This window comes from Equus quagga, chromosome 13 (genome assembly GCF_021613505.1).
Source record: "Equus quagga isolate Etosha38 chromosome 13, UCLA_HA_Equagga_1.0, whole genome shotgun sequence".
Classification (NCBI taxonomy): Eukaryota; Metazoa; Chordata; class Mammalia; order Perissodactyla; family Equidae; genus Equus; species Equus quagga.
In genome coordinates, this window is record NC_060279.1 from 20250317 (window position 1) to 20276034 (window position 25718).

Here is a 25718-nt window from a genome sequence, read left to right on the forward strand (position 1 = left end):
TATCTATTATAGAACTAATCACACTGAATTAAAATTACTTATTTAATTATGATTATTCTTACACATAAACTGAGGTCTCTGGGAGAATTTTTTTTTTTTTAAAGATTTTTATTTTTTTTTTTTCCTTTTTTCTCCCCAAAGCCCCCCGGTACATAGTTGTATATTCTTTGTTGTGGGTCCTTCTGGTTGTGGCACGTGGGACGCCACCTCAGCGTGGCTTGATGAGCAGTGCCATGTCTGCGCCCAGGGTTTGAACCAATGAAACACTGGGCCGCCTGCAGCGGAGCGTGCAAACTTAACCACTCGGCCATGGGCCAGCCCCCAGAACTTTTTTAGGGGTATTGCTGCTCAATTTTTTTTTTTTTCTCCTAAATCACTATATTCCCTGTATCCACCACTGTTAGAGGCACATAAAAAGTTTTCAACAAATGTTTGCTGAATAAACCAAGGTAGTCAATTGCTTACTTGGATGAAGTTGTTTCTTGTTCTTCTCTTTCTCTGGTTTCCCCTAGTTCCCTGAGAGCCACTAAGAGACGTTGATTTTGTTGTTGAAGCTCTTCAATATTTCTGTAAGATACTAGATGCTGTGATATCACTTCAGATGAGCTACTTATATCAGCAGAGCTTACTTCCTCATCACGAATTACATGGTTACCCCTTGCTTCTTCAAGTTCCATCAGAAGCACCCTAATCTAAAAACAAGGTTTTAATATATTATCAAATAATAATGGCTTTGATTCTGGAAATGTCCTCAAGAAAATGAAAATTTTCAAACGAAAATACTCCTTTCTGAACATTAACTTATATTAACTTAAAAAACATCAAGCGTATCATTTTAGATATTAAACCTAAATAGAAAAATTTAATGGAAAAAAATTTTTCATTTCTATAAAAGTGTGTAATGAAGGCTGTTGTTTTTTAAAAGCAGCCAAATTATAATTCCAGAAACATGGCTCCATGTTTGTAAAACAATGATCAAATAAAACATACAGAAATACATAGCTATTGTGTGTGCATGTGTCTGCTGGCACTTTCATACTTATGTATGCATTATGTATGGAGCAGAAGGAGAGCATGGGAAATAAATTTTAATTTCATTTACGTCAAATTTTTATGTATGTGTTGTATGTATATACCCCCACACACAGATTAGGGTAAAATATATGAACAAAAGACAATTTCCTGACTTGTTCAGTTAAAAAAAAAAAAGTGGCAGAGTAATGCATATAGCATGGTCTTATTTCAGTAAAAACAAAGAAGACCTACGTATGTTTATATATGCTCATGTATGTTTGTACAGAGAACAAAGTCGTGAAAGAACACACCACAGTCTGTCAGCACTGGTTACACTCTGGGACTTGGGAAGGGAGGAGAAAACTTTCACATATCTTTGAATTACTTCATTTATTACAACCAGTACCCACAATCTGAAAATTTATCAAACACTTAAAGAAAAGAGAAAAAAAGAGAAGAGCTATGAAAAAACAATGACTTGGGTAAAATTCTGTAAGAGTAGTATTCCTAATTCAATCAGAATTTCATATGTTGTAGCTCTATCTTGGATTAAGTGCAACCAGATTCAAACATTACTGGGCAGTCGGTTAAGAACAAAATAGGAAAAGAAAGAAAAAATTCTAACCTGTTGTGAAAGATCTTTTATTTGTATTTCCATTCTTTGATTGTCTCTTTCGAGCACAGATGAATGTTTGTTGGCTTTATCAGTGTCCTCCTGCAATCGCTGAATCTCCTTTAAAATGTAAATTCAATTCAAATGAAAATTCTATATTTTCTTCTAAGATCCAAACAAACGAAGCAGTTATACAAATAACAAAAACAGGGTGCTCGGGGCCAGCCTGGTGGCACAGCGGTTAAATACGCAAGGTCCGCTTTGGCAGCCTGGGGTTCGCCGCTTTGCATCCTGGGTGTAGACCTGTGCACGGCTTGGCAAGCTATGCCGTGGTAGGCGTCCCACATACAGAATAGAGGAAAATGGGCATGGATGCTAGCTCAGGGCCAGTCTTCCTCAGCAAAAAGAGGATTAGCCACAGATGTTAACTCAGGGCTAACTGTCCTCAAACAAACCGCACAAAAAACAAAAAACAGAGGGTGCTCAAATACGATAGCAATTAACTTATAAATTAAAAAGATTCTATATAATACAGTGGCCTCTAAAGAGAAATTATAAATAGGAGCACATGTATTTCTTAGTATCTGAAATATTGCTCATCAATACAATGCTCATCACTGTATGAAAATGATGAGGAATTTGCCACTTCCCTCAAATTAACTGTCAATTACAATCTTACAGCCACATCAAATTCATAGTGTATTATTAAATGTCACAGAAATACATACTCTCAAAAGCTTTGTTACTAAGACAAAAACAAAGGATTACTTTACAGTGATAATTATTATTACATGGGTTATCTGGAAATAAAGGTCAAAGTAAAAAACGGTGGGTAAGATGTATAAAAAACTTGATTTTATGAAAAAAAAGCATCAGGAATTAATTCTAAAGCAGCAGCAGCCAATGTCACACGGCTGTTAAAAAAAAAAAAAGAATTGATAAATATACAGTGCTTTTGCAGAGTTTTGCATCACAATATCATTAGAGATTTAGGGAGAGTGTTAAGGAACCTGATATGAGCACAAAATATCTTTGAAATCGTATGCTTTATCACAAATTCATACAAATTTTGCTTCTTCTTGTGTTGTTTCCACATAATAATGTCTTAAATACTGTTCAAGTGAAAGATGGCTCATCTTTATCCTAGTGTTTCAAGTACCTCTGAGCACACTGCCCTAAAAGTATGCACAAATGAATTTCAGTAGGAACAAGTACATGACAAAACGAAGTAGGCAAATATTCATGAAAGACAGCAATGATAGAAATCTACTGAGTTCAAAATGGGATTAACTAAGATGCCAAGGAAGGAATTTGGTTATAAAATCCTAAATCTACCAAATGAGCCTCACAGAATCTAGACTGGAGGATACAGGATGTATGTTACAGAAAGAAGATTCAGGTATTAAAATGATACAGAAATTATCTTTAAACTCTTTGGCAGTTATTATAAGGGATTTTTACTACTGTACCTGATCATTAGTGAAGAAGGAACAAACAGGCTTTTCCCACAATGAACAGCTGCTATTATCTGATTTTTAAGCCCCTCCACCTCTCTATCCCCTTCAGACAATAATCTCCAGGCAAAAATGCTCACTCTCAACAGTGAGAAACTCAAGAAGATCTAATTAGACCCAAGGAAGCTCTTTTCAATCCACACAGTTGCCGGGAGAGGGGTCAAAAAGCCAATATTCTGTCAAGGCAAGACTGTTAAAGGTTATTTGATATAGGAGAAAAAGACCATTTGATATAATATTATCTGGCAAACTGTGTAAATTCTAACAGCAACAGCAAGAAAAGTTTAAGTTTGAATTAAGGTTACAATTTATTCATACGGTTCTCCAAAAAAAATGGAAGAAAGAAAAAGAAATTTATCAGTTTAGAACAGCAGATACAAACTGATTTAACTGAATTTTCTCAATAAAACTTGTTTAATAAATCTTGAAGATTTCTCAGTAATACTAATAGATGTATCCTAAAAGCAAAATTATAAGAGTATAAATACTTTTTTAATCATTATCTATTAAAAAAGAATCTTAAGACACAAAGGATATTTATAAATTTCCTTGGCACTTCTAATATGTAAAGGAAAAGTAACAAAGTAATGTATATAAAGATTTGCCAAATTGTGAAATGATATAAAGACAGAACATCAGAAGTGTCTGACAAAAAACGGCTATGCGAAATTTAGGAGAGTGCTAGTACAAAGAGAGATTGCTGTTTTAATTTGAATAGTGGTGCAAGGAGATTCGGCTATTTATCAACCACTAGAGAACCCTCCAGAAAACTTCCCAAATGTCTTAAAAAACGTAAAAGGTTCTTACAATTTTAGCTGAATAAAGGTACAATATTTTGCAATTACAGGTGTTTAATAATGTAATGATAAGCTTTAAAATGTATAATTACTCTATCACTGAAGAAGCAGATTCAGCCGTTTCTGACTCGAATACTTTAATTCTAAGGAAGAACTACCTAGTAAATAATTTCTCATATTTATTTTTCCTGCAGCTAAAATTTAGGAATGGAACCAACCTTCATAGCTTGTTCAAGCTTAACAGATAAACTTGCCACAGCTTTTTGTGCACGCTCATACTCCTCACGCTGGCGTTTCAAAATTGGTGCTTTGGCTTCAACTTCTTTCACTATTTCATCCAGATACTTATTAATTCTTTTGTTTTCTAGTTTCTCCAACAGCAACTGATCCTGAGTTTCCACATAAGCATTATACAGCTGAAAGCAGAAGAGAGGTTGTTTCAAATCTAAGCATTACAACAGAATTACATAGTCTATCTAGCTTCATAATAAACATTGGTTGGCACTTAGACAAGATGGAAATCTTTACTGTACGTGACACAGAACCAGGAACCCAGAAAGCCTGTCCTAGATGTTCCATTAATCATCAGACGATTTTAAGGAAAATTTTTCTGGGGATTAAGTGTCAGAGAGATCTGAACAGTTTTGCCTAAGGAAAATAAGATTTACTACCATTCTTACCTCAGTTAATTTCATGCCAGGTTTCACTATCTTAGCTACGGCTGCTGCAGTAGGAGACATGGCTGCAAGCTCTTCTTCAGATAATATGGCTCCTGTGCCAACATACAGAAATCTTGTATATTCTTATAAAATTTCAAACGAACGTAATATTTTTTTTCAAGACAAGGAAAAAGTGACACCTAGTGTACATTACATATAAATTCATATGAAGATTTTAAAACATGACATCAGATAGTCATGTAACATAACTCAATTCTAAATATCATGCAGTAATTATAGTTACAAGATAGCCTTGGCGGTCAGGTGGTTAAGATTCGGTGCTCTTACCACCGCAGCCTGGGTTTGTTTCCCAGTCAGGGAATCACATCACCCGTATGTTGGTTGTCATACTGTGGCAGTGGTGTCTTGCCATGATACTGAAAGTTATGCCATCGGTATTTCAAATAGCAGCTGGGATACTCATGATGGACAGGTTTCAGTAGAGCTTCCAGACTAAGACAGGCTAGAAAGAAGGACTTGGCCACTCAGCTGCGAAAATCCTATAAACAGCAGTGGAGCATTGTCTGGTACAGTACCAGAAAGTGAGAGGATGGTGAAAAAGACCAAGCAGGGTTCCACTCTGTTGTACACAGGGTCGCCAGGAGTTGGAATTGACTCAATGGCACTAACAAAATTAAAGTTAAAAACTATTCTGGAAATTGACACAAAATCATGTGTGATCAAACAGTACATATATCTGACAACATAGTACAGAGTATTAATTTTAAACTAAAAATAAACGCTAATGCTATAATTTGATGGAGTTTCCTACACCATGACAGAGAAACACTATTAGTGAAATTGAAAACTACGCAAAGAAGTTCTAGTATTTCAAGCAATCAACAAGCATGTATTAATCCATACCTTTACGTTTTGTGGCAGAAAGTAGGTCATTTGCATTCTCTAATTCCTTCTCCAATTTCCCTATTTTCTCTAGCATTTCTTTTTCCATTTGCTCTTTAGATTTCTCCACCTCTAGAAGATGATCTTGTATTGCTTTATTGGCTAAAAATATTTTTAAAGACAGAATATCCAAATACATCATTAAAATCTGTGAGTTTATAAAATGTAACAGAATAGTCACTATTTTTCCCTTCAAGAGATAACACTAAATTCCAGAGAGGGCTGTGGTTGATAGTTATTACCCACTGAAAACTCTTGCTCTCCTTATAATTCCCAAAATGTCCCGGCCTGGTGAAACTAATCCTTTTGATGTCTCTTATCCATGGGGAAAATAAGGGAACTCAAATTGCAAAAAAGTGGCTCTAAATATCTCTTTGGTTTTAATCTGATCTTTAGTCTAGAATATACGAAATGACTGGAAAACATCATATATAACTTACATCTAAAAAAAAGAAAATCAAAAACCTTAAAATGCACTATTTATAATTTAAAAAGTGAGGCTTATTTATGGATTAAAAGAATACCCAAACTGTAAACCCATATGTACTTATCAAAGTAAATGTTTCAAAAATGGAAGAAAAATTTCCTATTAGAAACCAGAATATGTACAGTTACCAGATGAAAGAAAGAGAAAAACAAGAGCTAATCTATCTTTTCAAATATATTAATAGCCAAAAACATAACTTTAAGTTTTTTAATTCAAGGATCTTTCTTCTGTACCAAATTTTGTCCCTAAGAAAGTTAATCTGACTTCCAAATCCAACAATCTATACAAAGGTAAAGAAAAAAGTACTTTTTATCTAAAAACAAAATAATCTTCCCATAATTGAAAACTCTTACCTTCTCCAGCTTCTTTCAAAAGCTTGTGTAGTTCATCGACTGCTCTGGTCAGTTCATTGCTCTTTGCCTCTGAGTCATCAGCAGCACTCTAAAAGTCAATCTTAAAAAGTTACCCAACATCCAATAATACAACATTAGAACACTAAAATGTATGGTACGCTATTTACCTTGTACAGGTTAGAGAGTTTTATGTGAGCATTTAATTCATTGTGGAATTTCTCCTCCATACTGGCCTGCTGTTCCTTGGCCTGAAAAAAAAACATTATAGCAGTCTCTTTGAACTGAATTTAGAATACTGGTTTACCAAATACCAAGATAAAACATCCAGTTTTGTAAAGTGACAAGATAAAGATTAAAACACTAAAATTAAAATCAGTTTTCACGATAAAGAAGAAATACTTTAAGGATAAAATATTGATGATACTTTTATCTAAAGTGGAATGCTTAAGTGAAAATTAAAATTAACCATACTCATTTTTAGATAGTACTTTGGATATAGCATATAATTGCCATTTCTGACTCTATATCATATGGAAGTGAGCTGGCCATTTCATGGTGCCAGGAACAGTTCAAAATACGAAATCATTTTATAAAATAACAGTGCTACAATATTTCGTAAAAGAGAAATTTTAAGTAGTCATCTATACCTCTTTCAGTTTGGTCAACAGATCCTCTACATGCTTTTGAAGATTCTCATTTGACGTTTTCAAGCCATTCATCTGTTCTTCCATTCTAGAAACCTACAAATAAAACAGTGGAGTTGGGTGAGGGGAGGATATTGTATTAACTGAAATTAATTTGATATGAAGTTAAGCTGCCAAGTAAAAGCAAAATAATTCCTCACGTTCAAAAAAAGTATTTTACATAAAATATTTAATCAAGTGAAAATAACAGCTCACAGAACATGTTTGGATTTAGCACACAAAAACTTACCACCACTTCTTAAACACGTGTCTTAGGAAAGATATATCGTAAGACAGTAGATAATATTAAAATTCATCAAAGAATCTCTTAAATTCTTTACTTAAATGCAATTGGTCAATTTCCTACGCCAAATGTTTGAGTTATGTCCTCCACATTTGACCCCTAATCTTACAAGAACATTTAATTTGCTACACCACTAAATAAATTTTTAATAAACTGTGCACAAATGTAAGTTGTAACCTAATACAAAGTTACAATTTGACTAACTTACCTCCTCTTTTTTGTTTTCAAGATTACATTTAAGCTCTAGAATCTCATTTCCTTTTTCTCTGCCAAGAGCCAGAAGTTCATCAGTTTTAGTTTTCAACTCTGTATTCAGCCATGTATTCTGATTATGTAACAACTCCTTTTCTTGCTCTAAGCGTTTTTCTCGATACTAAGGAAATGGAAGAAAATAGCATTTACAGTTAAAGGTAATATATGGTTATCCAAATGATTTTGTTGGTAGCTAAGGGATACAAGCAGAATTTTATTTTACAACAGAAATAAATATTTGTATGGATTCTTAACAGAAAACAATCAGATAAGAACTATAAGAAGCAAACATCCCATAAGTAAAACAACTCAATTAAAACTGTCTTGGGCCAGCCCTGTGGCATAGTAGTAGTTAAGTTCGGTGTGCTCCACTTTGGTGGCCTGGGCTTGTGGGTTTGGATCTCAGGTGTGGCCATTCATCAGCTGTGCTGTGGCAGCAACCCATACAGAAAGTGGAGGAAAGACTGGCACAGATGTTAGCTCAGGGCTAATGTTTCTCAGCAAAAAAAAAAATAAAATAAAATTGTCTTATTGCTTAATTTCCTGACACTAACAAAACCCAAAACACAGCTTTTAATTACTTTATGGATAACTTGCCTCTATTTAAATTTTAATTTAGGTGAGTTTAAACAAAAATTATACTTTGTCCTTTAGGAATTATTTGTTACTTGCCTTAACAGAAACATCAGAAGCTTGAAGCTCATCCAGTTTTAACTGAAGATCGCCCTTTGTTGCATTGCTTTCTTTAAGTTTTTCATTTAGACGTTTAACATCCTCTAGAAAGGTCAGAAGAGAATTTGAAAATAAGAACTAACTAATGCTCAGAGGAACCATCAAAAATGTATCTCTAGAAACATAAACATTTAATACAAAGTAAGTAATTCTCAAGTCCTCTATTTTAATTTGTTTCTGCCATACTTAATTAACAAATCTAATTTCACTGAACAGAAGATAAAGAAGCTAAATTCGTGCGCCCAACCAAACATGTAAATTATATGGATTATTTTATTTTAAATACACTATCTTAGGCTAAATATACAAAATTAACATTAATTTTCCTGATATACACCCAACAATCTATTAAGATTTCACAAATAGCTATTTGTTTAAGTTAAAAAGCAATGATACATATAAAAACCTCTACTCAAAACAGCCAGAATACACATGCTTAATTTTCCTATAGTCCCTACATTAAGATTTTTACAAAAAAAATTCTTTTAATTTTACCTACTCACTACCTGTGCAACATCATCAACAAATACTCTGAAGTAACTTTTTTCTGATACTGGAAAAGTATAGTTGCCTAATTGAATATTATTATATAGCAACATATTTGAAAATTCTTCAATAAAAATTAAAATTCTCAAAAATCTTATAGAAAGGAACCAAAGGGAACTTGATAACCATTCAAGTGCCTAAGAGTCAGTTCGCCTGAATGCATCAACTGTATCATATATTATATTCTATATTTGTATATCTTATATTCCTGTCTCCTCACTCCTTCACCTATGTTTTTAATATGGGCTCTCCTTTTAGGTTTTTACGTTGAATGCTTATGGATAGCTTATCCCAGCAAGGGTGTCAGCATAAAATGAAGGACTGCAGCTTCTACAACCAAACATTTAAACTACTTCCAAGTGGGTACTACAAATAGCACTGTAGTATCTCTGCATGTAAACCTTGGTTCAAATTACCACTTCTCTGACATGTTCTTCATTGATGTACTTGTCTAGATACTTTTTTAAATCCCTGATAAATGATCTAAAGATAAATGAGTAGGAGAAACAATAGGATATTACCCTGAACACTATTCTGAGATATGACAAAGAAACACCAGCAACAAAAACAGACTGGGGATTAATTCTTAGCACTGCTAGAAGAGATAGAAAAGAGTGTAGTTAGAGGCTAAAGCACTTCTTCATACCTGTTAAATATTCAAGTTCTTGAGAGAGTCTCTCATTGGTTCTAATTAAGTCTCTTTTCTCAGCTTCCAATTCTTCCTTTGTCCTTGTAAACTGGCTCTGTCATATAAATAAGAAAATCAAGTTAATCATGAATATAGGAACTTGAACATGAACTGTCACTTTAGTTAACATTAGGTGCAGTTTAAAAATGGTTGGTTTTCTTTTTCTTATAACGTATACATCAAAAAGTTCAAAAATTACCCATAATCTCAACACTTTTGCTCATATTTTGGATTTTTTTTTCTTTTTGGCAGGGAAGGATTCATCCTGAGCTAAGATCTTTGCCAATCTTCCTCTTTTTCCCTTCTCCCCAGAGCCCCAGTGCATGGTTGTATATTCTAGTTGTAAGTCCTTCTAGTTCTTCTATTTCAGCTGCCGCCACAGCGCAGCAACTGATAGATGGATGGTGTGGTTCTGCGACCAGGAAGCAAACCCAGGCCGCTGAAGCAGTGAGAGTGCCAAACCTTAATGACCAGACTATCAAGGCTGGCTCCATATTTTAGATTTTTAAAAATTATTTTTCCTAGGCACATGGAAAAAATTGCCCGTGTCACATTTTATGACTTGGAAGTGTCTTAATTACTTATATATGCCTTTGTAGGACATCTAACTTACTTCTAATTTTTTGCTGTTATAAAACAAAATTTTGATGACTATCATTGCATATACACCTTGGTTCAAATTATTTCTCAAGAAAGATCTCTAGAAATGGAATTACTTAAGATCTTTAATAAATTTTGTCAAATTCCTTTAAGCAAGACAATGGCAATTTATATGCTTTTCTTTCAGTTATAAGTGCCAGTCTAAGCCACCCATGCCAGAACTGAAGCTTATTCTTAAAAAAAAAAAAAAAAGTAAGAAATCAATGTTAACATAAGGAGGTGAAAAATAATTACCATATTATTGTTTTATCTGCATTTTTCTGATTACAAGTGAAGTAGAGCAACATTTCATATTGCTATTGGCCATTTGTGGAGCCTCCTCTCTCTTTTTTCCCTTTTAATTCCTTTGTCCATTTCCCCCTTGAATGATTTTTCTTATAATTTGAAAGCAGTCATGTATTAAGGATATAAATAGTCACATTTTTATTGAAAAAATATTTCTAACGGTTTACTTGCATCTTAGTTCTTTTTATGTAGAGAATTTTAAATTTCTATTGGATCAAGGCTATCCCTCTTTCCCATTAGAAGTATCTTTTATATATTAAGTATCTTTTAACCTCAAATCAAATGCAAGTTTTAAAAAAGCAATGGCAAGAGTCTAAAGTTCTACCTGGTTAAAGAATCACTGAGTACGACCATTTTATTAAATAAATTGGTCAGCAATCCTTTTGATCATATTCAATTTATTATTCTTATATCACTACTCTAAGGAAATGATTTTGGATGTGACTTTACCCATATCACCAATTGTACTGCAATACTTAAAATAATGCCTGTAAGCATTGAATAGGTAACTTCTAAAAGAAAGGAAGGTAAGTAGATAAGTGGGTGAGTGGGTGGATGGATAGATAGATGAATCTGTGAACATCTATCCTACCTAAAATTCTATGGCACTTACTTACAATTTGCATTTTTTAAAAAATCAATTCGAATTTTTAAAAAAATCAAAACTTAAGAGCTACAGAACTAAAAGCAAGTGCATGTTTTTTATATCAAGCACTAATATACTCTAATGAGTAAAAGGAACGCCCACTCTATCAATACAACATATAGAGATCCAATTAAGGAATTCATGTGTTCATGCTTTTGTTAGTTTCTCTTAGTGGAAAATGTTTCATCTTCCCATTGACTAAATAACTAATAAACACAATCAGAAGAGAAAACTTCCTCAAGTAACATGTTCACAATTAGCTTTATTCATAGGAATAATTTCTACCTGAATGGCAATATTGCGATCCTGAGCAACTTCAAGTTCTTTGTTTTTCTCAGTTAGTGCCTTCAGTTGATTGTCTAAACAAAAGAAATTTTATAAACATACACACACATATGCTTAAAATGTACAATGCCAGTTTTTATCCAACTACCACCCACACGCATTTTAAAAATAAGAAACTAAGTCTCAAAAAGGCTGAGCTGTCTCACATCGCATTCTAAATTCATGAATACATCTCAAATTTACTGTACTTCTAGACCAAACTTTTAAATATGCTATCCTTTCCCCAAAATCTTAGTTGTGATCATTCTGGCTAACATTTACAAGAAAAAGCACAGGCAATTATCAATTTCCTTATCTTTCAATGACATCTTCCAAGTCAATCACAAAAATCAGTGAATTATATTTAAAAAGAAGAAAACTGAGTAAAAAAAGACAAGATCAAGATAGTAAATAACATTTACCCCCATCTTCCCCTCCCTCTCCCTTTTCCAAATCTCATAAAGAACCTGCAATCACAGTCATTTTCCTGAAATTGTTCAGCACCACTGCCTTACAGACCTTGTTATTATGCCAAGGAAAAACTATTATGTACAGATGATGAACCTGATCAAGTTACTCAGTAAGTACTTATGATCTTAGCAGTACCTTTTCGAATACCATGTCTACTCTGGCAAGGGAAACAAAAGAAAATATAAACAAATGGGACTACATCAGACTAAAAAGCTCTGCAAAGCAAAGGAAACCATCAACAAAATGAAAAGACAACCCACCAACTGGAAGAAAATATGTGCAGATCATATACCCAACAAGGAGTTAACTTCCAAAATACATAAAGAACTCATACAACTTAAAGACAAAAAAATGAAACCTGATCAAAAAATGGGCAGAGGATACAGATATTTTTCCAAAGAAGATACACTATACATGTACACATACCATCCTACAAATATGTCATATGTTTTAAAAATGAGATGTGCCAAAATCAGCTGAAAAAAGTTATAACCCAAACAAATAGCTGATGGGCACGGATCAGTTAAGAAAGAAGGTTGAAATTTCAACCACTCTCTTGATTACTAGCTTCCTGTGTTTCCAATCAAATTAAAATCCAACTATATCTAATAACAAATATTATGCCCCTACTCCATAAAGATCTTTCCTGAAATTTACCTTCTTCTATTATAAGCACTGCATGTAATAAACATCATCCTTCCAAGAAATGTCAGGACCTTTAACTAAGATCTTGTGTACCCTCTAGGACTTTAATGATGTAAGAAAACAAATTAAGAAGGAAATCAGCTACCTATCTTTCACAAGAATTAGGCCTTAAAAAGGGAATAGCCCGAGATTCACAAATATTTATAAAAATTATAACAAAGAGGTAAGACATAATAATAGAACTAATAGGCTTTAATTTTCCAACAACATAAAAATAACCGTCACTCTCTTTAATTACTTTTTACTTGCATAATGCTTTAGCCTTTTCAAAAGGCTTTCAAATATATCTCATTTGATCTGTACAGCTGTGTAAGTAGATGGACATGCGGTTCTAGCCATTTTATAAACACCAATCACATACTGTTATGATTCACATATGGCAAAAGAGCCTTTACTTGCAGTTGGAATTAGAACCCAGGCCTCTTGATCATTAAGCCCTATGTTCTTAGTATCACTGAGTGAAAAATCAAAATATCACCATAAATGAAAATGACACTTAACTAGAATTTTCATATATAGTAAGTAAACGTTTCCAAAGCATACAAAGAGATGTTTGAAGATCTGAATAGTCCAAGAATATTATAGAGATATAATTAATACTTACTGAGCTTCTCCAGCTCAAGCCGCAAGTTTTGGCACTCCCGGGTCTCATTCACAAGTCTCTCCTGACTGTGGGACAGCCTCTTCTCTATCTCAAAGTACTGTTGTTCTACAGAAAAGCAGAGAGAAAAATGAAATCAAACACACAGGGACACATATGGTTGATACTGCTAATTATTTTTAATAACTTGACTTTAAAATTTAAGACACAGTATTAAAATTGCACTCCAAATAAGAATTGAACAAGAATTACCTTGAGCAAAGGTAAGTCAAGCACGGGAAAGGACTTTAATCTAACACTTCCAACTGACTTATACATACATGACAAATGAAAATAAGGCCTAAAGGGGTTTTACAATTTACTTGTCTATCTCTCTCACAAGATTATGAACTACTTCAGGGCAAGTAACATATTTATCTTAGTATTTTCCCCACACAACAGCAAACTTCTTAGCATAAAACAGAGTAAAAAAAAATTTATTAAATGGAGAAGAAAATTATTTAAAAACTGCTTTGCTTTAAGAGGCTGTGTTAAAACAGTCACAACCATACCTGAAAATATAAAATTACTAAGTTTATGTAAAAATAGATGTGTTAACTCCCCCTGGGAAGGGACTGAGTGTGTAGTGTTCAGCGTAGTTTCAGGCACTCAATATTCATTGTGCAAATTAACAGAACGCTGTGTACTATATTCAGTGTTGGGATTCAGAGAATTCATTCTCGATATTTATTCTGCTTGCTAATTACATTTTTTTGAAGAGAAAATTTACTCCGAATTTTCAATCAACTTAGCAAAAACCAGTACCCATCGCGCCAAACAACTGGTAAACCAAGACACACAACAAAAACTTTGTGCTTGTGCTTGGATAACTTGCAAAGCTTCTTCTAACACACACTTCAGGAAAAACTGAACTGTATAAGGCAAAAGTAATGGTAATTACTAAGCTCTTAACTTTTCTTCAAGGATGTTCAAGTCACTTTTGTTAGTAACTTTCTTATTTGAGCGTCTACTGTAGGTTATTTATAAACAGGTCTAAATATATTTTCTATCAAATTCCAATTTTTAGAGAGAATTCCGATATGTTAAACGTATTCACCGCACGTTCACTCTATTTCCAGCGCTGTCTCACGCACTCACTCATTTTGGTGACCATGAGCTCGTTACCGGAGCACAGCGACACACACACACGCTCAACGTAAGTGCACGAAACAGTCGAGACAAAGGCCTTTGAAGGCAGGTGCCTTGAAGACTGAGCGGAAATTACTATCGTTGTACGTGCAACACACAGAGAGGGTACTCTAGCCTTAGAAAGACAGGGGTCGCGAGTCCGATGTAAACAGACCCAAACCTTCACAATTTCTGTTTCCCGGACAACCTTCTGTCCCGATATGAGACCCTGCTGATTACAAAGAAAACGGAACTAAACGTGGATTCAGCTTGAAACAAACAAAAGGCTCCTCGGGATCAAAGTGTGAGAGGCGCAGGTAAGAGAAGGCCTCGGCGGCCCGGGGAGCAGGAAAGCGATGCTCCAGGGGGGTCGCAGGCCGACAGCCAGGCTGCCAGCGGAAAAGCCCAGCCCTAGCTACCGAATCGGGCCCAGACCCCCGGCGGGAAGATCGGCGCACTTACCGCTCTCTACCTTAAACTTCTCGTGCCGCCCCTTGAGGCCATCGATCTCGGACTGCTGGTCAGCAAGGAACTTCTCGAGTTTGTTCTGGACGGACTTCGGCAGCTTGTTCAGTTCCGCGCGCTCCAGCACTTGCTGCAACACCGCCGCCATGTCGCTGGGGCCGGGGGCCGCGGCGGCAGCGGCCGACGGAGCAGAAACCGAGAAGAAAGGCGAAGACCAGGAGGACCCAGAGGCCTGGGCGGCCGCCTCTGTCGCCTCGCTCACGGGCTCGCGCGCGCCTGCCCGCCGGAGACTCCCGCGACGGGACCCTGGGAAATCGAGTCCCGCCTTAGCGCCGGCGCCACAGCCGCCCCACCGCCCGCGACCGAAATGCGCGCGCAGCTGCTAGACGCCGTGCACCCTGGGAATCCGAGTTCAGAGGCGGCCTCTGACCCCCGTCAGGCACTCCGATTTCCGGCACCCCTTTCCGCCCTGCAAGCCTCGCAGGCTTCTGGGAAACGTAGTATTTTTCTCAATCTCTGCTGTGAGCCCAATTCCTCACCACCCATTCCGCTGACTCCTTTCTCCCCGCCCCCCGGCTCTCCTCGCCCAGCCGCGTGATCACTGTCCGCGAGGTGGCGCCATATAGTACTTGTCAAGCCACGTCCCTCCTTGAAGAGTAGGGCGACCTTACCGTCAAAGCTCCGGGATGCCATGGGGCGTCCTCTTTGGCGGCTTCTAGACACTGAGCCACTAGAGGGCATCGGTCCCGACAGGGCTGGACGGCAGGGGCCAGGTTGCTGCCACGCTCTCAATGGCGCCCGCAAGGGGGCGGGGGGGCCACCGCAGTCGCTTTGGCTGAGGCGCTGCGGTAAAGGGAGGGGGCAGCTGCGTCATCATTCTGCGCCACCTGACTCTAGAGACCCTGGGTTTGGAGTGGGAAGTGTGGGCAGTCCGTCGCTTTCTGATGAACTCATGGGCTGTGGAATTGGCTACGGAGGGGCATCTGGCTCCTGGAGGCTGCTTCTTGCGCCCTAAACTCGCTTCTTAGGTGGACTGACTGTTGGACGGATTTGTCTGCCACGCGTGCACATTCTGAGTACAGGTGAGTCAGCCTAAGGGTGTCCTACGCGCTTGTGAGGGTTGGATGTGTGCACTCAAGCACAGAGACCTTCGTTTGCAAGGAAGAAAGAGACAGAGTGTAGAAAACATATGGACAGGCACTCCGGCACAACTCACTCAAGTCCAGCTATGACAGACTTGCATTATTTAAAATAATGTACTTAAATGCCTTTTTTTTCCTTGGTGGCAGGGTGGGTAACAGTAATGCAAGAGGAATTTAAGGAGCCCCGTTCAGTTTTCAGGAAGAGGATTTAAAGAAACCGAGAGGAGTCTGAGTGTAGCCCTTGTTTTTATGTTTGAAGGTAACATTGCAGAAAATGTTACCTTATGTTTATATTTTTTAAATTGAAAAACTGTTGTCACAGAAGTTTTTAAACACATTCGTAAAAACCACTTCTCACCCGGCCACCATAACAGAACTACTTGTTTCCAGATCGTAATTCTGTGACTTCCAAGCTGAATCTGTAGATTTTTTTCAGGTTCGATTACTCTTCTAAAACAATTTACTAAATTATTTATTGAAAATAAAGCACTCCTAATGTCGTCCTCCCTTTAATTCCCACAGTAGCAGTTTTTTGTGAATATCAGTAAGGAGCTTAAGGTTGATTCCCCCCCAGAATATTTTGTATAAGCACTTTAATTGAAGTTGCTGGTATATGCAGTACTGTACTATGTCCTAGGCCCACAGTATTATCGTGTTATTGATCTGTCATTTGGAAAATGCTGATGTTCTGTACTTGGACTCATCGAATCCTAAAATTAGATAGGTTTTCAGACCTGTTATGATCTATATTCTTTATTTTGTAGCCTAGGAAACCAGAGTCCAGGAAAGATGAGTTGTCCCAAATCATAGTGCTTGGACAACTTGCAAAGCTTCTTCTAATACACATTTTAGGAAAAATTGAACTGTATAAGGCAAGATCTACATTTTTTAGTAATGTCCTTTATAAAGTATGGTTGGCTACGTTTAAAAATTTTGAAGGAGCACTACAAAAAAAAAAAATTATCTAGCATTCACCCAGATTTCATAGTCCAGTAGATTGTCATTTTCCTGTTAGATTCAGTTTCTTACACGTTAACGTGGCTAGTAGGTGACATTTTGGAAAAAATAAGATTAGGAAGTTTCATATCATAACTTTGAAGTCACTGCTATTTCTTGCAAGAATTAAGAACTATTAGGGCACAAGGAAAAGGAGTACAATAGCGTGATGAAGTAGAGGAAAGTTTAATACACAGAAATGCGTACCTTAAGGCACTACTAAAAGTGGAAAGCCCTCAGCTTTATAGAAGCATTAATGATTTAAACAGGCAGTTCTAGAGTTAGTCTAAAAAAAAGGTGGGCAAACCTGATTTGCACGGTTGTCAGAAAAGAGCTTGGAAGAAGTTTAATGTGTTTTGAGACAAGTCTGAACAGTCTCTTTGAAAAAACAGCATCCAATAGGCCATTTCAAACTGGAACCAATTCTCTGAGCTTTAGTTGTAGAGTAATGCAAAATCATTGTGACTTGCAGTTTACTGGTGTTAGATATACCACCTCAGCACATCTATAGTTAGTTGCCTTGACTTTGTTGTACTAAATAAGATTGAAATTTTTTACAGAACTCAAATGACTATTATCTCTTTTCAAAATGCTGCAACTGTGTTCCTACAGTCTCTCTATATCTATGTATAGCTTTTTTGAATATCATCTTTTTACATTTTTTGTCTCCCGTACTGAATGTGAACTTGAGGTCATCATTCATCATTGTCTAGCTCTTTTATTCGGCATCTTTGGTTTTAAGTGACAGAAACTCAAAGGAGCATAAGCCAGTAAGAGGAATATACTGGTTCTTATCCACAAACTGGAGAGAGAGAGCAGAACAGGAGTTACCCTCAGTAAAAGTTTAATTGAGAGACTGGGTATCTTTCTTCAGTATGAGCGTGGTATTTAAGGGCATAAATTCTAGAGCCAGACTGCCTAAGTCCCACCTTTGCCACTTACCAGCTTTGTCACTTGGGCAAGTTACATTACCTTTCTTCATTTCAGTTTCTTCATCTATAAAATGAGGATTATAATAATAGTACCTACCTCATGGAATTTTTGTGAATATTAAATTTTACCACATGTAAAGTACTTAAAAAAAGGCCTTAGACAAAGTGGGAGCTATACAAATGTTCATTATTATTGCATTGCTGTTTATCTACTTCTGTAACTCTTAGGGTACTATAAGTTACTCAAGGACAGAGGTCAAGTATTACTCATCTTTGTACCATCTCACCTAGCACAATTTCTAGCACATAGTAGTTCTTCATAGTATGCTTATTGACTAAATGCATTTGATTCTCTCTACCTCCCCATGAGCAACTCAGAAATTATCTTTCCTATTTTAGAAATGAGCACCCTGAGGCTCGGGAATAGCTTATCAAACATGATGCAGCTAAAGAGTAGTAGATCCAAATAAGAAATCAGGTATGCTGACTACTAGTTTAGTGGCCTCTCCCTTATCCCAGGTATGGAAATAGGTTTTCTCTCTCCTGTCAACTCTGGTTGGTTGGTAGTCATTGCCTGCAGCACTGTGTTGAGAATTCTGAAGCTACGTTTAACTTTGCAAGAAAGAATCCCCTATTTAATAAGGAGTCACACTGCAAGGCATGGGGTCTTATCAGGGTCTTATCTTGCTATACTGCTCTCATGAGGAACATATTACAAATTGTATTTTTACCTAAAAATGCTATGTATTTTTTCTCATAATTTAGGAAAGTGAATTAGTTCTCAATAATGGGAAGAACCTATATTGTAGAAGAGAGTGTTGGCCAGTATCTTTCAAACGTCAATCTCCAAGGAAAGGATTTTGTCTCTGGTCTTTTAATAGGGCAGGTATGTATCTTTTACTGTCTTTATTAATAAAAACAAATTACCTGTTCGTTAAAGTTAAAATATGCTATTTAACAATAAACTCAAGATGAGGGGATGGAGGGATGGAATGTAGAAGTAGTAAATTTAAAATGGATTTTTGAGGGAAAATGTGGAGAAGTCAGGCAAACCCAGCTCAGGTTTGCCCAAGTCAGAACACATTACCTTTTGACCATGTAAAAGTAGTTTATAATGTGGAAACTCCAAAATTAGAATTTTTCTAACCAGATTATTTATATTTTGTTGTCTTTCCAAAGTGTTTTGTACTCCTTTCTAGTCTTTATTAATTCCTGGTTGTCCAATTCTTTACAAAAGTACCTCTTGATAATTTTATTCCCATTCTAGTTTGTCTTATCTCAGACATGTAGGAACAGTGGTCATATATTTTGTTACATGTTTTGGTGCCCATCTTATCGAATTTTTTTTTTTAGCAATGATTCAATGGAGAGGAAGGGGAAGGGAGAAATTTGGAAATTAAACAAATTCTGTTTTCCTCTTAGAGTTAAGCCTTAAAAATTAACACAAAATGGAACGGAGATTTGGGCAGTTACTTTAGAAAGCATAAGCACCCACTCCTTTGTTGTAATTGAAGGAAGAATGTGTTAATCAGCAGGGAGGACTGGTCAGCAGTACAAAGCAACAAAAAAAAGGAGAGTTGCACAGACAAACCAGCTATGTCTGTCTAAACACTATTTAGTGGAGAATGCACTGTGGCCCAAGGACTTGATTTAGAGGCCTAGTAGGAAATAAAGCTCTATTTGACAATTTCTTTCTGGATATTTTATCATGATGCCTTAGAACCTTCCAATTCTATAATTAACCTTCCTTTTTCTAACTTTACCCATGTTCCCAGTCTACTTTTCTCTTATAATTTGATGCCCTATGTTACCTACTTAGAAGTAACACGCTGTCCAGAGGGCTTGTGTGTTCGTGCTCCATCATGAGATTCTAGTTGTCAGCATCATTCCAAATGAGCTTTGTAATATCAATCTAGCCCTGAAAGACAGGTTCATTCTCAGAGTTTTCACAAATCCAATTTCTTAACTTGTGAGACGAAGGGCAGACCCTGCACTGTTCACCCAGGTTGTACTACCCCATGAGGCCTCTCATTAGATAGCCAGACCTTGGCAACAATTTTAACTTCTTTTTGATTCAGGTTACTTAACATCTAATATGGGGCTTTTTTTTTTTTTTTTGCTAGGAAATTTTTATTTAAAGTTTTTTACTTCCCTTTATTTTAAAAATTTAAGGGAAAAAGGGTCTTAGAAAAAAGATATGATCAGTAAAGATAAAAGGTCAGGAAGAAATACTCTCTTCCAAACTTCCCGTACTGCACATAGGCTGTTTCTAGAGCTCAGTGAAACCACCCTCTTACAAATAAGTCTCCCACAATTTAGGACCTTCCTTCCAGTCTTTCTTCATGTTGCCTTTTCAGTCCTTTCAGTATTCTTTATGTTCCTTCTTCCTCTTTATTCCAGGGTTCATCACTTTTCCCTCCTTCTCCTCAAGCTTGCATGTTTCCTACTCCCAGAGTCAGTTTCTTTTTCTTTTCAAAGTCGTAGATTTTATAAAAAGGAAGAGCTTTCTTAATGAGCACCTACCTTTTCCTGTTTGCCTTTGAAATGTAACTTTCTGAAAATAACTTTTGTAGAAATAATTTCTCTTCCTTTATTTTCTATTCCAGGATGACACTAATGATGGGAATTTCAGGTTATGTATGAGTATGACACCATGCTAGCATGTATTATCAGCCTCATTTTCACTCTTTCTTTATAGGAAACTTTCATTGTAATGAGACTGAGCTATTAAATGTGCCCTAAATTTATCTTTAGGTTTCCCACCTTTGGTTACCATTTAACTGCTGTTAAAACGGAGAAACATAAATCTGTTATCACTTCAGTTATGTGTCCCACATCCCCTTTGTTTTTCTGTGCACACATATGTGCAAGTTCCTCACTATTATTGTATCCATGAATTAAGTGCATCCATGTAAGATGCACAAGGTCATTTGTTGCTTTATTTTACTGAGTTTTTACATTTGCTGAACCATTCAATCTGTTCAAGTTATGTAGGACACAAATACAATAATTAGAAAATTGGCCAAGCGTATTATCTTGTAGTTTGAATGCAGTTTATTTACTCATCCAGTAAGCCATTTTTAAGGACCACTATGTGATTCACATTCAGGATGCCCAATTAAATAAGGACCTGATATTAAATATATTAAAAGGTAAATAACATGTGAGGGAAACATTGTAAGGCTATCCGTGAAAAATTGGTTTCCCCATAGATTTCATTATAATACAGTCATGTGCTGTGTAATGACGTTTCGGTCAATGATGGACAGCATACACAAGGGTGGTCCCATAAAATTAGTACCATATAACCTGGACATCCAGTAGCCTATACCATCTAGGTTTGTGTAAGTATACTCTATGATGTTTGTACAACAATGCAATCACCTCATAACACATTTCTCAGAATATGTCCTCATTGTTAAATGATGCTTGACTGTGTACGTATTAACAATTTAAGCTGCCAGAAACATTCAGTTTTTGCATGTTATAAGAACTTTACATTCCTCAATCAGATATCACTAAGAAACTTTTCTTTTTTTTTTTTGCTTTATTTCCCAACCCCCCCCCAGTACATAGTTGTATATCTTAGTTGTGGGTCCTTCTAGTTGTGGGATGTGGGACGCCACCTCAACGTGGCCTGACGAGCCGTGCCATGTCCGCGCCCAGGATCCGAATCCTGGGCCGCCACAGCGGAGTGCACGAATTTAACCACTCGGCCATGGAGCCGGCCCCTAATAAACTTTTCTAATTTGTTTTTAAGTGTTCTTCACAAAAGGATTATGTGATTCTTGCTGCTAGAACACCACCCAACGAGGAACAAAATGAGAACCTCAAACATCCTAAAGCTAAGTTGGATAACTTGGATGAAGAATGGGCCACAGTACATGCCAACCAGGTCATCATATTTGTCTCTTCATATGGTTAAGTTTGTGTTCATTAACAAAATAAAAGCACTTGATCCTCAGGTTACTAAACTAGGATTTCAGAGTACCCATTCTTAAGTTTTCAAAACTTGCATAGTATATCAGAAATAGAAGTATTTTCTGCTTTGTTGCATCCATGATTATATTTTTTATTTGTTGATTACTTGTGTCTAATTTTTAAAGTGCATTTTCTTGTTTGAAGTTATGTAAACTGCCCAAGATTACATATTAAGTGGTGGAACTGAGATTTGAATCCAGGCAGTCTGACTTGAAAGCTTCTGATATTTTGTGCTATACTTTTCCATTGTTAACCTTTGGCCATTGTATTTTTTAACCTATCTCCTGTTATTGGTCATTCAGCTTATTTCCAATTTTTTTTTACCTTAAAATAATACTAGTTATTGATAATACAGTTGCGTATCAGATTGTTGATGATTTAATCTAGGTACCAAGGGAATAAAATGATGATTAAATTTTTTTAAATGTCCTCAGAATTTATATTTTAACCAAAGTGGAAGACATTATTACCAAAACCAATTATAAGAGAAGTGAAATAAAAGTAGAAAAGTGCTATAGGAATATAGAGTGGAGATTGGTTAAATATCTGCCAATGGCTGAATTCACACAGCTTCACAGGAGGTCCTGAACTTGAAAGATGAATAGGACTTTGTCAGTAGAAGTCAGGGAACACACTGAGTGCACAAAGGACAGTATGGATAAACAACATGAAAGTTAAAGGTATGTTAGGAGGATAGCAAGCAGCTGGGTATAATTGAGACACAGGGTATGTAAAAGAATGATTCGGACATAAGACTGTCGGGGGCCAGTTTATGGATGATTTTGGAGTGCAGTCTTAAGAAGTGAAGAATTTGCTTGGTAGACAGTGGCTCTATGGTAGACCTTCAGAGCTTCCTATTTTTGAGAAGGAGTTAATATAATTGACCTGCCAATAACTTAGAAAATGATTTCAAAGTCTTGGCACAGTGTAAATGGAGAGTAGAGAGACTGGAGATAGAACAGAGAACACAGTTACAGTAGTAGTTCAAAAAAAGGTGATATGAGCCTGAACTAGACTCTAACCTTCGTGAGGACGGGGGTCATGTCTGTTTGCTTTGTGGCTGTATCCTCAGTTCCAAGCACAGTGTTTCCATGGTATATGAGGCGAACTCCAAAATCCTGGATAAATGAATGCATGAATAAACAAACTAATGCAGTGGGCTAAAACTTCATTGCCAGAACATTTTAGAGAAAGAGCTAGTATCATGATTTAGTGACCAAGTAGATTGGGAGTGAATAGATTATGAGGGACTAGCTAAAGGTTATTGAGATTTTTTAGCCTGGGTATCTAGGAAGATGGTGTTGCCATTACACAAGGAGGAAACAGATTTGGGGCTGGCTGAGAGGGAACAATGAGTAAATTCACTTAAAAAATAGTTATTAAATGGAATATATAATCTAATAAAGAATGTTAAAGTAAGGTAAAAGTAGAATTATTTCCATCTCCAGTCAACTTTAAATCTTTTAAACACACACACATTTACTGTTGTCTGTGTATGTGTTTGTGATGGGAGGGTGGTATGTAGTTATAAAAAAAAATCCAGGAAATATTTAATACCATCTTCTAATGAAAATATTAAATATTTTAAACTTAAATTCCCAATGGTTTGTAAATAACTTTCTACTCAAATTTTGCTTTTGGTCTCTTATAAAATTATATACAGTCATGCATCACTTAATGATGGAGATGTGTTCTGAGAAATGCATCATTGGCGATTTCGTCATTGTGCAAGCGTCATAGAGCGTATTTACACAAACCTTGATGGTATAGCCTTCTACATACCTAGGTTGTATGGTGCTAATCTTATGGGATTGCTGTTGTATATGCGGCACTTGACTATATGTATACACACACACATATATGTATATAGAGAGAGTGATGTGTATTTTGCGTATATATGAATATATATGTATACACAAACGTGAATTTATTTATATAGCAAAATAGATTAAGCTTTTTGCTTCTAGAAGGAAACAGTTGGTTAATTTTACATGTTGGTGATTTTGAAGAGATACATAGGTTCCCCGTGCTAAATATGAAAACTTTATTCTTTATTTATATGTCCAGCTTGTGTCACTATAGTAAATAAAATGTATGAAGTCAGAGGGAACCATCAGCAGATACAATGTAAATATATTAGGGCTTAGACTGTGGTATCCAATTTTCTGAAGACTTAACTTTGTGATCACTTTACATATGCATCAAGTACACAAAAGATAACCAAAGCACTCAGACCTCAGAGTATAGGTGGCAGAAAGAAATCCTTGTGGTCTTAAGAACTAGCCACAAGCATGTGAAGAGAAATAACAGCTGTTGTGGAGGACAAACTGGTAGTATGTATCAAAAAACCTTAAAAATAGGCATGACTTCTTAACCTAGTAATCCACTTCAAGAGATTTATCCTAAGCAAATAATCCTGTGAACATAGAAAGACTTGCTAGGATTTTTAACCAATATTATTTTAAAGTAAGGAAAAATTGGAAATAACATAAATGCCCACTATCAATAAAGAGGTTTAAAAAATTGAGGTAAGCGTAAACAATAGGAAACAATGGATTTTCAGGTTGGACTCCTTCTGTTCAAATCCCAGGCTCTCGTATTGTGCTGAATCTTACAGAAATACAAAGGTAGGTGAGAATCACTTCTTCCCTGAAGAATCTCCCAGACCTGCTAGTAGGCTACGCAGATAACTGTAATACAGGCTCATGTGATAAGCTCCGTGGGAAAACTACACCGAAGTCCTGTGGGAGTTCAGAGATCAGAGGATTGGGGAAGGCAGCTTCCTCAAGCTGACTTTGAAGTATTCAAGAGTTCTGACATGTAGAAGTGTAAGAGAAAGTCAATTCAGGCTGAGGGAGCAGCTCGAGTAAAGGTATTGAGTTAGAAAGCCTAGACATGGATGGAGAACAGTGAGAAGTTTTTGACTGATACTTGAATATTTCAGGGAAAGAAGTATCAAATAAGTATCTGAATACCAGATTAGCCAGATTTTGGAGTCTGAAATAACAGTCTACGATAAAATTTGTATTTTATTTAGCTGATAGTGGAAACTATTAAAAAATTTTTAGAAGATAGTTTAGTCTTTGATCTCATGAGAAAGGGATTTGTTTATTGGTATAGCTAAAGTGTATCATGATTAAATGGCTTTATTTATAAAGTTGTTTTAAGGTAAAATGTTAAGGACACGCTGGGAAGATTGTGTACATAATGACACCCCATTCATCTTGTTTATCATCCATTTCCCAGTGTTTTAACCAGTTTTTCAAAGCCCCTACCTCAATGCTGTGCAGACAGTCAGTGCTCAGTAGGTATTTGCTCGTTTAATATTTAGCCTCTCAGACACACAGGATTGCATGTAATGCCAAATGCTTATGTTAGCTAATACTGTACTCCTATTTTAGGTATCCAGAATGCTACCAGGGGGTCTTTTAGTTCTTGGAGTGTTTATCATCACAACTTTAGAAATGGCAAATGATTTTCAAAATGCCCTGCGTAGGGTAAGTCTGAAATATCAAAAATTTTAATATGATCAAAATTACGTCTTATTTTAATTGATTATATGTGTATACAATGATCCTAGGTATATTTAGATTTAACATTCCATAATTCTTTATGCTGGGATTATATTGAGACAGCTTTTTCTACCGTGTTGCTTGGTATCTTAAGTGTAAAAAATGTCGATATCTATATTTTCAATCAAAGATACATATTTTAAAATAATCTTTGTTTTAAAGATAA

General features: G+C 36.1%; 2 protein-coding genes across 2 annotated transcripts in view; one reads left to right on the forward strand and one right to left on the reverse strand.

Moving 5' to 3' along the window:
- Positions 1-15758, reverse strand: part of TPR (translocated promoter region, nuclear basket protein) — a 55376-nt gene extending 39618 nt beyond the window's left edge. The window contains exons 1-15 of the mRNA XM_046682941.1: positions 15601-15758; positions 14927-15235; positions 13301-13405; positions 11482-11555; positions 9564-9660; positions 8312-8415; positions 7596-7760; positions 7048-7140; positions 6568-6648; positions 6401-6488; positions 5522-5662; positions 4619-4710; positions 4157-4354; positions 1640-1747; positions 466-692 (exon numbers count right to left, since the gene is read on the reverse strand). Coding sequence (XP_046538897.1) covers positions 466-692; positions 1640-1747; positions 4157-4354; positions 4619-4710; positions 5522-5662; positions 6401-6488; positions 6568-6648; positions 7048-7140; positions 7596-7760; positions 8312-8415; positions 9564-9660; positions 11482-11555; positions 13301-13405; positions 14927-15235; positions 15601-15670 — 1952 coding nt within the window. The 5' untranslated portion in view covers positions 15671-15758. The remainder of the gene's footprint in view (positions 1-465; positions 693-1639; positions 1748-4156; positions 4355-4618; positions 4711-5521; positions 5663-6400; positions 6489-6567; positions 6649-7047; positions 7141-7595; positions 7761-8311; positions 8416-9563; positions 9661-11481; positions 11556-13300; positions 13406-14926; positions 15236-15600) is intronic.
- A 99-nt stretch (positions 15759-15857) lies between these two features.
- Positions 15858-25718, forward strand: part of ODR4 (odr-4 GPCR localization factor homolog) — a 34643-nt gene continuing 24782 nt past the window's right edge. The window contains exons 1-4 of the mRNA XM_046682942.1: positions 15858-16011; positions 18765-18885; positions 21760-21894; positions 25382-25477. Coding sequence (XP_046538898.1) covers positions 18787-18885; positions 21760-21894; positions 25382-25477 — 330 coding nt within the window. The 5' untranslated portion in view covers positions 15858-16011; positions 18765-18786. The remainder of the gene's footprint in view (positions 16012-18764; positions 18886-21759; positions 21895-25381; positions 25478-25718) is intronic.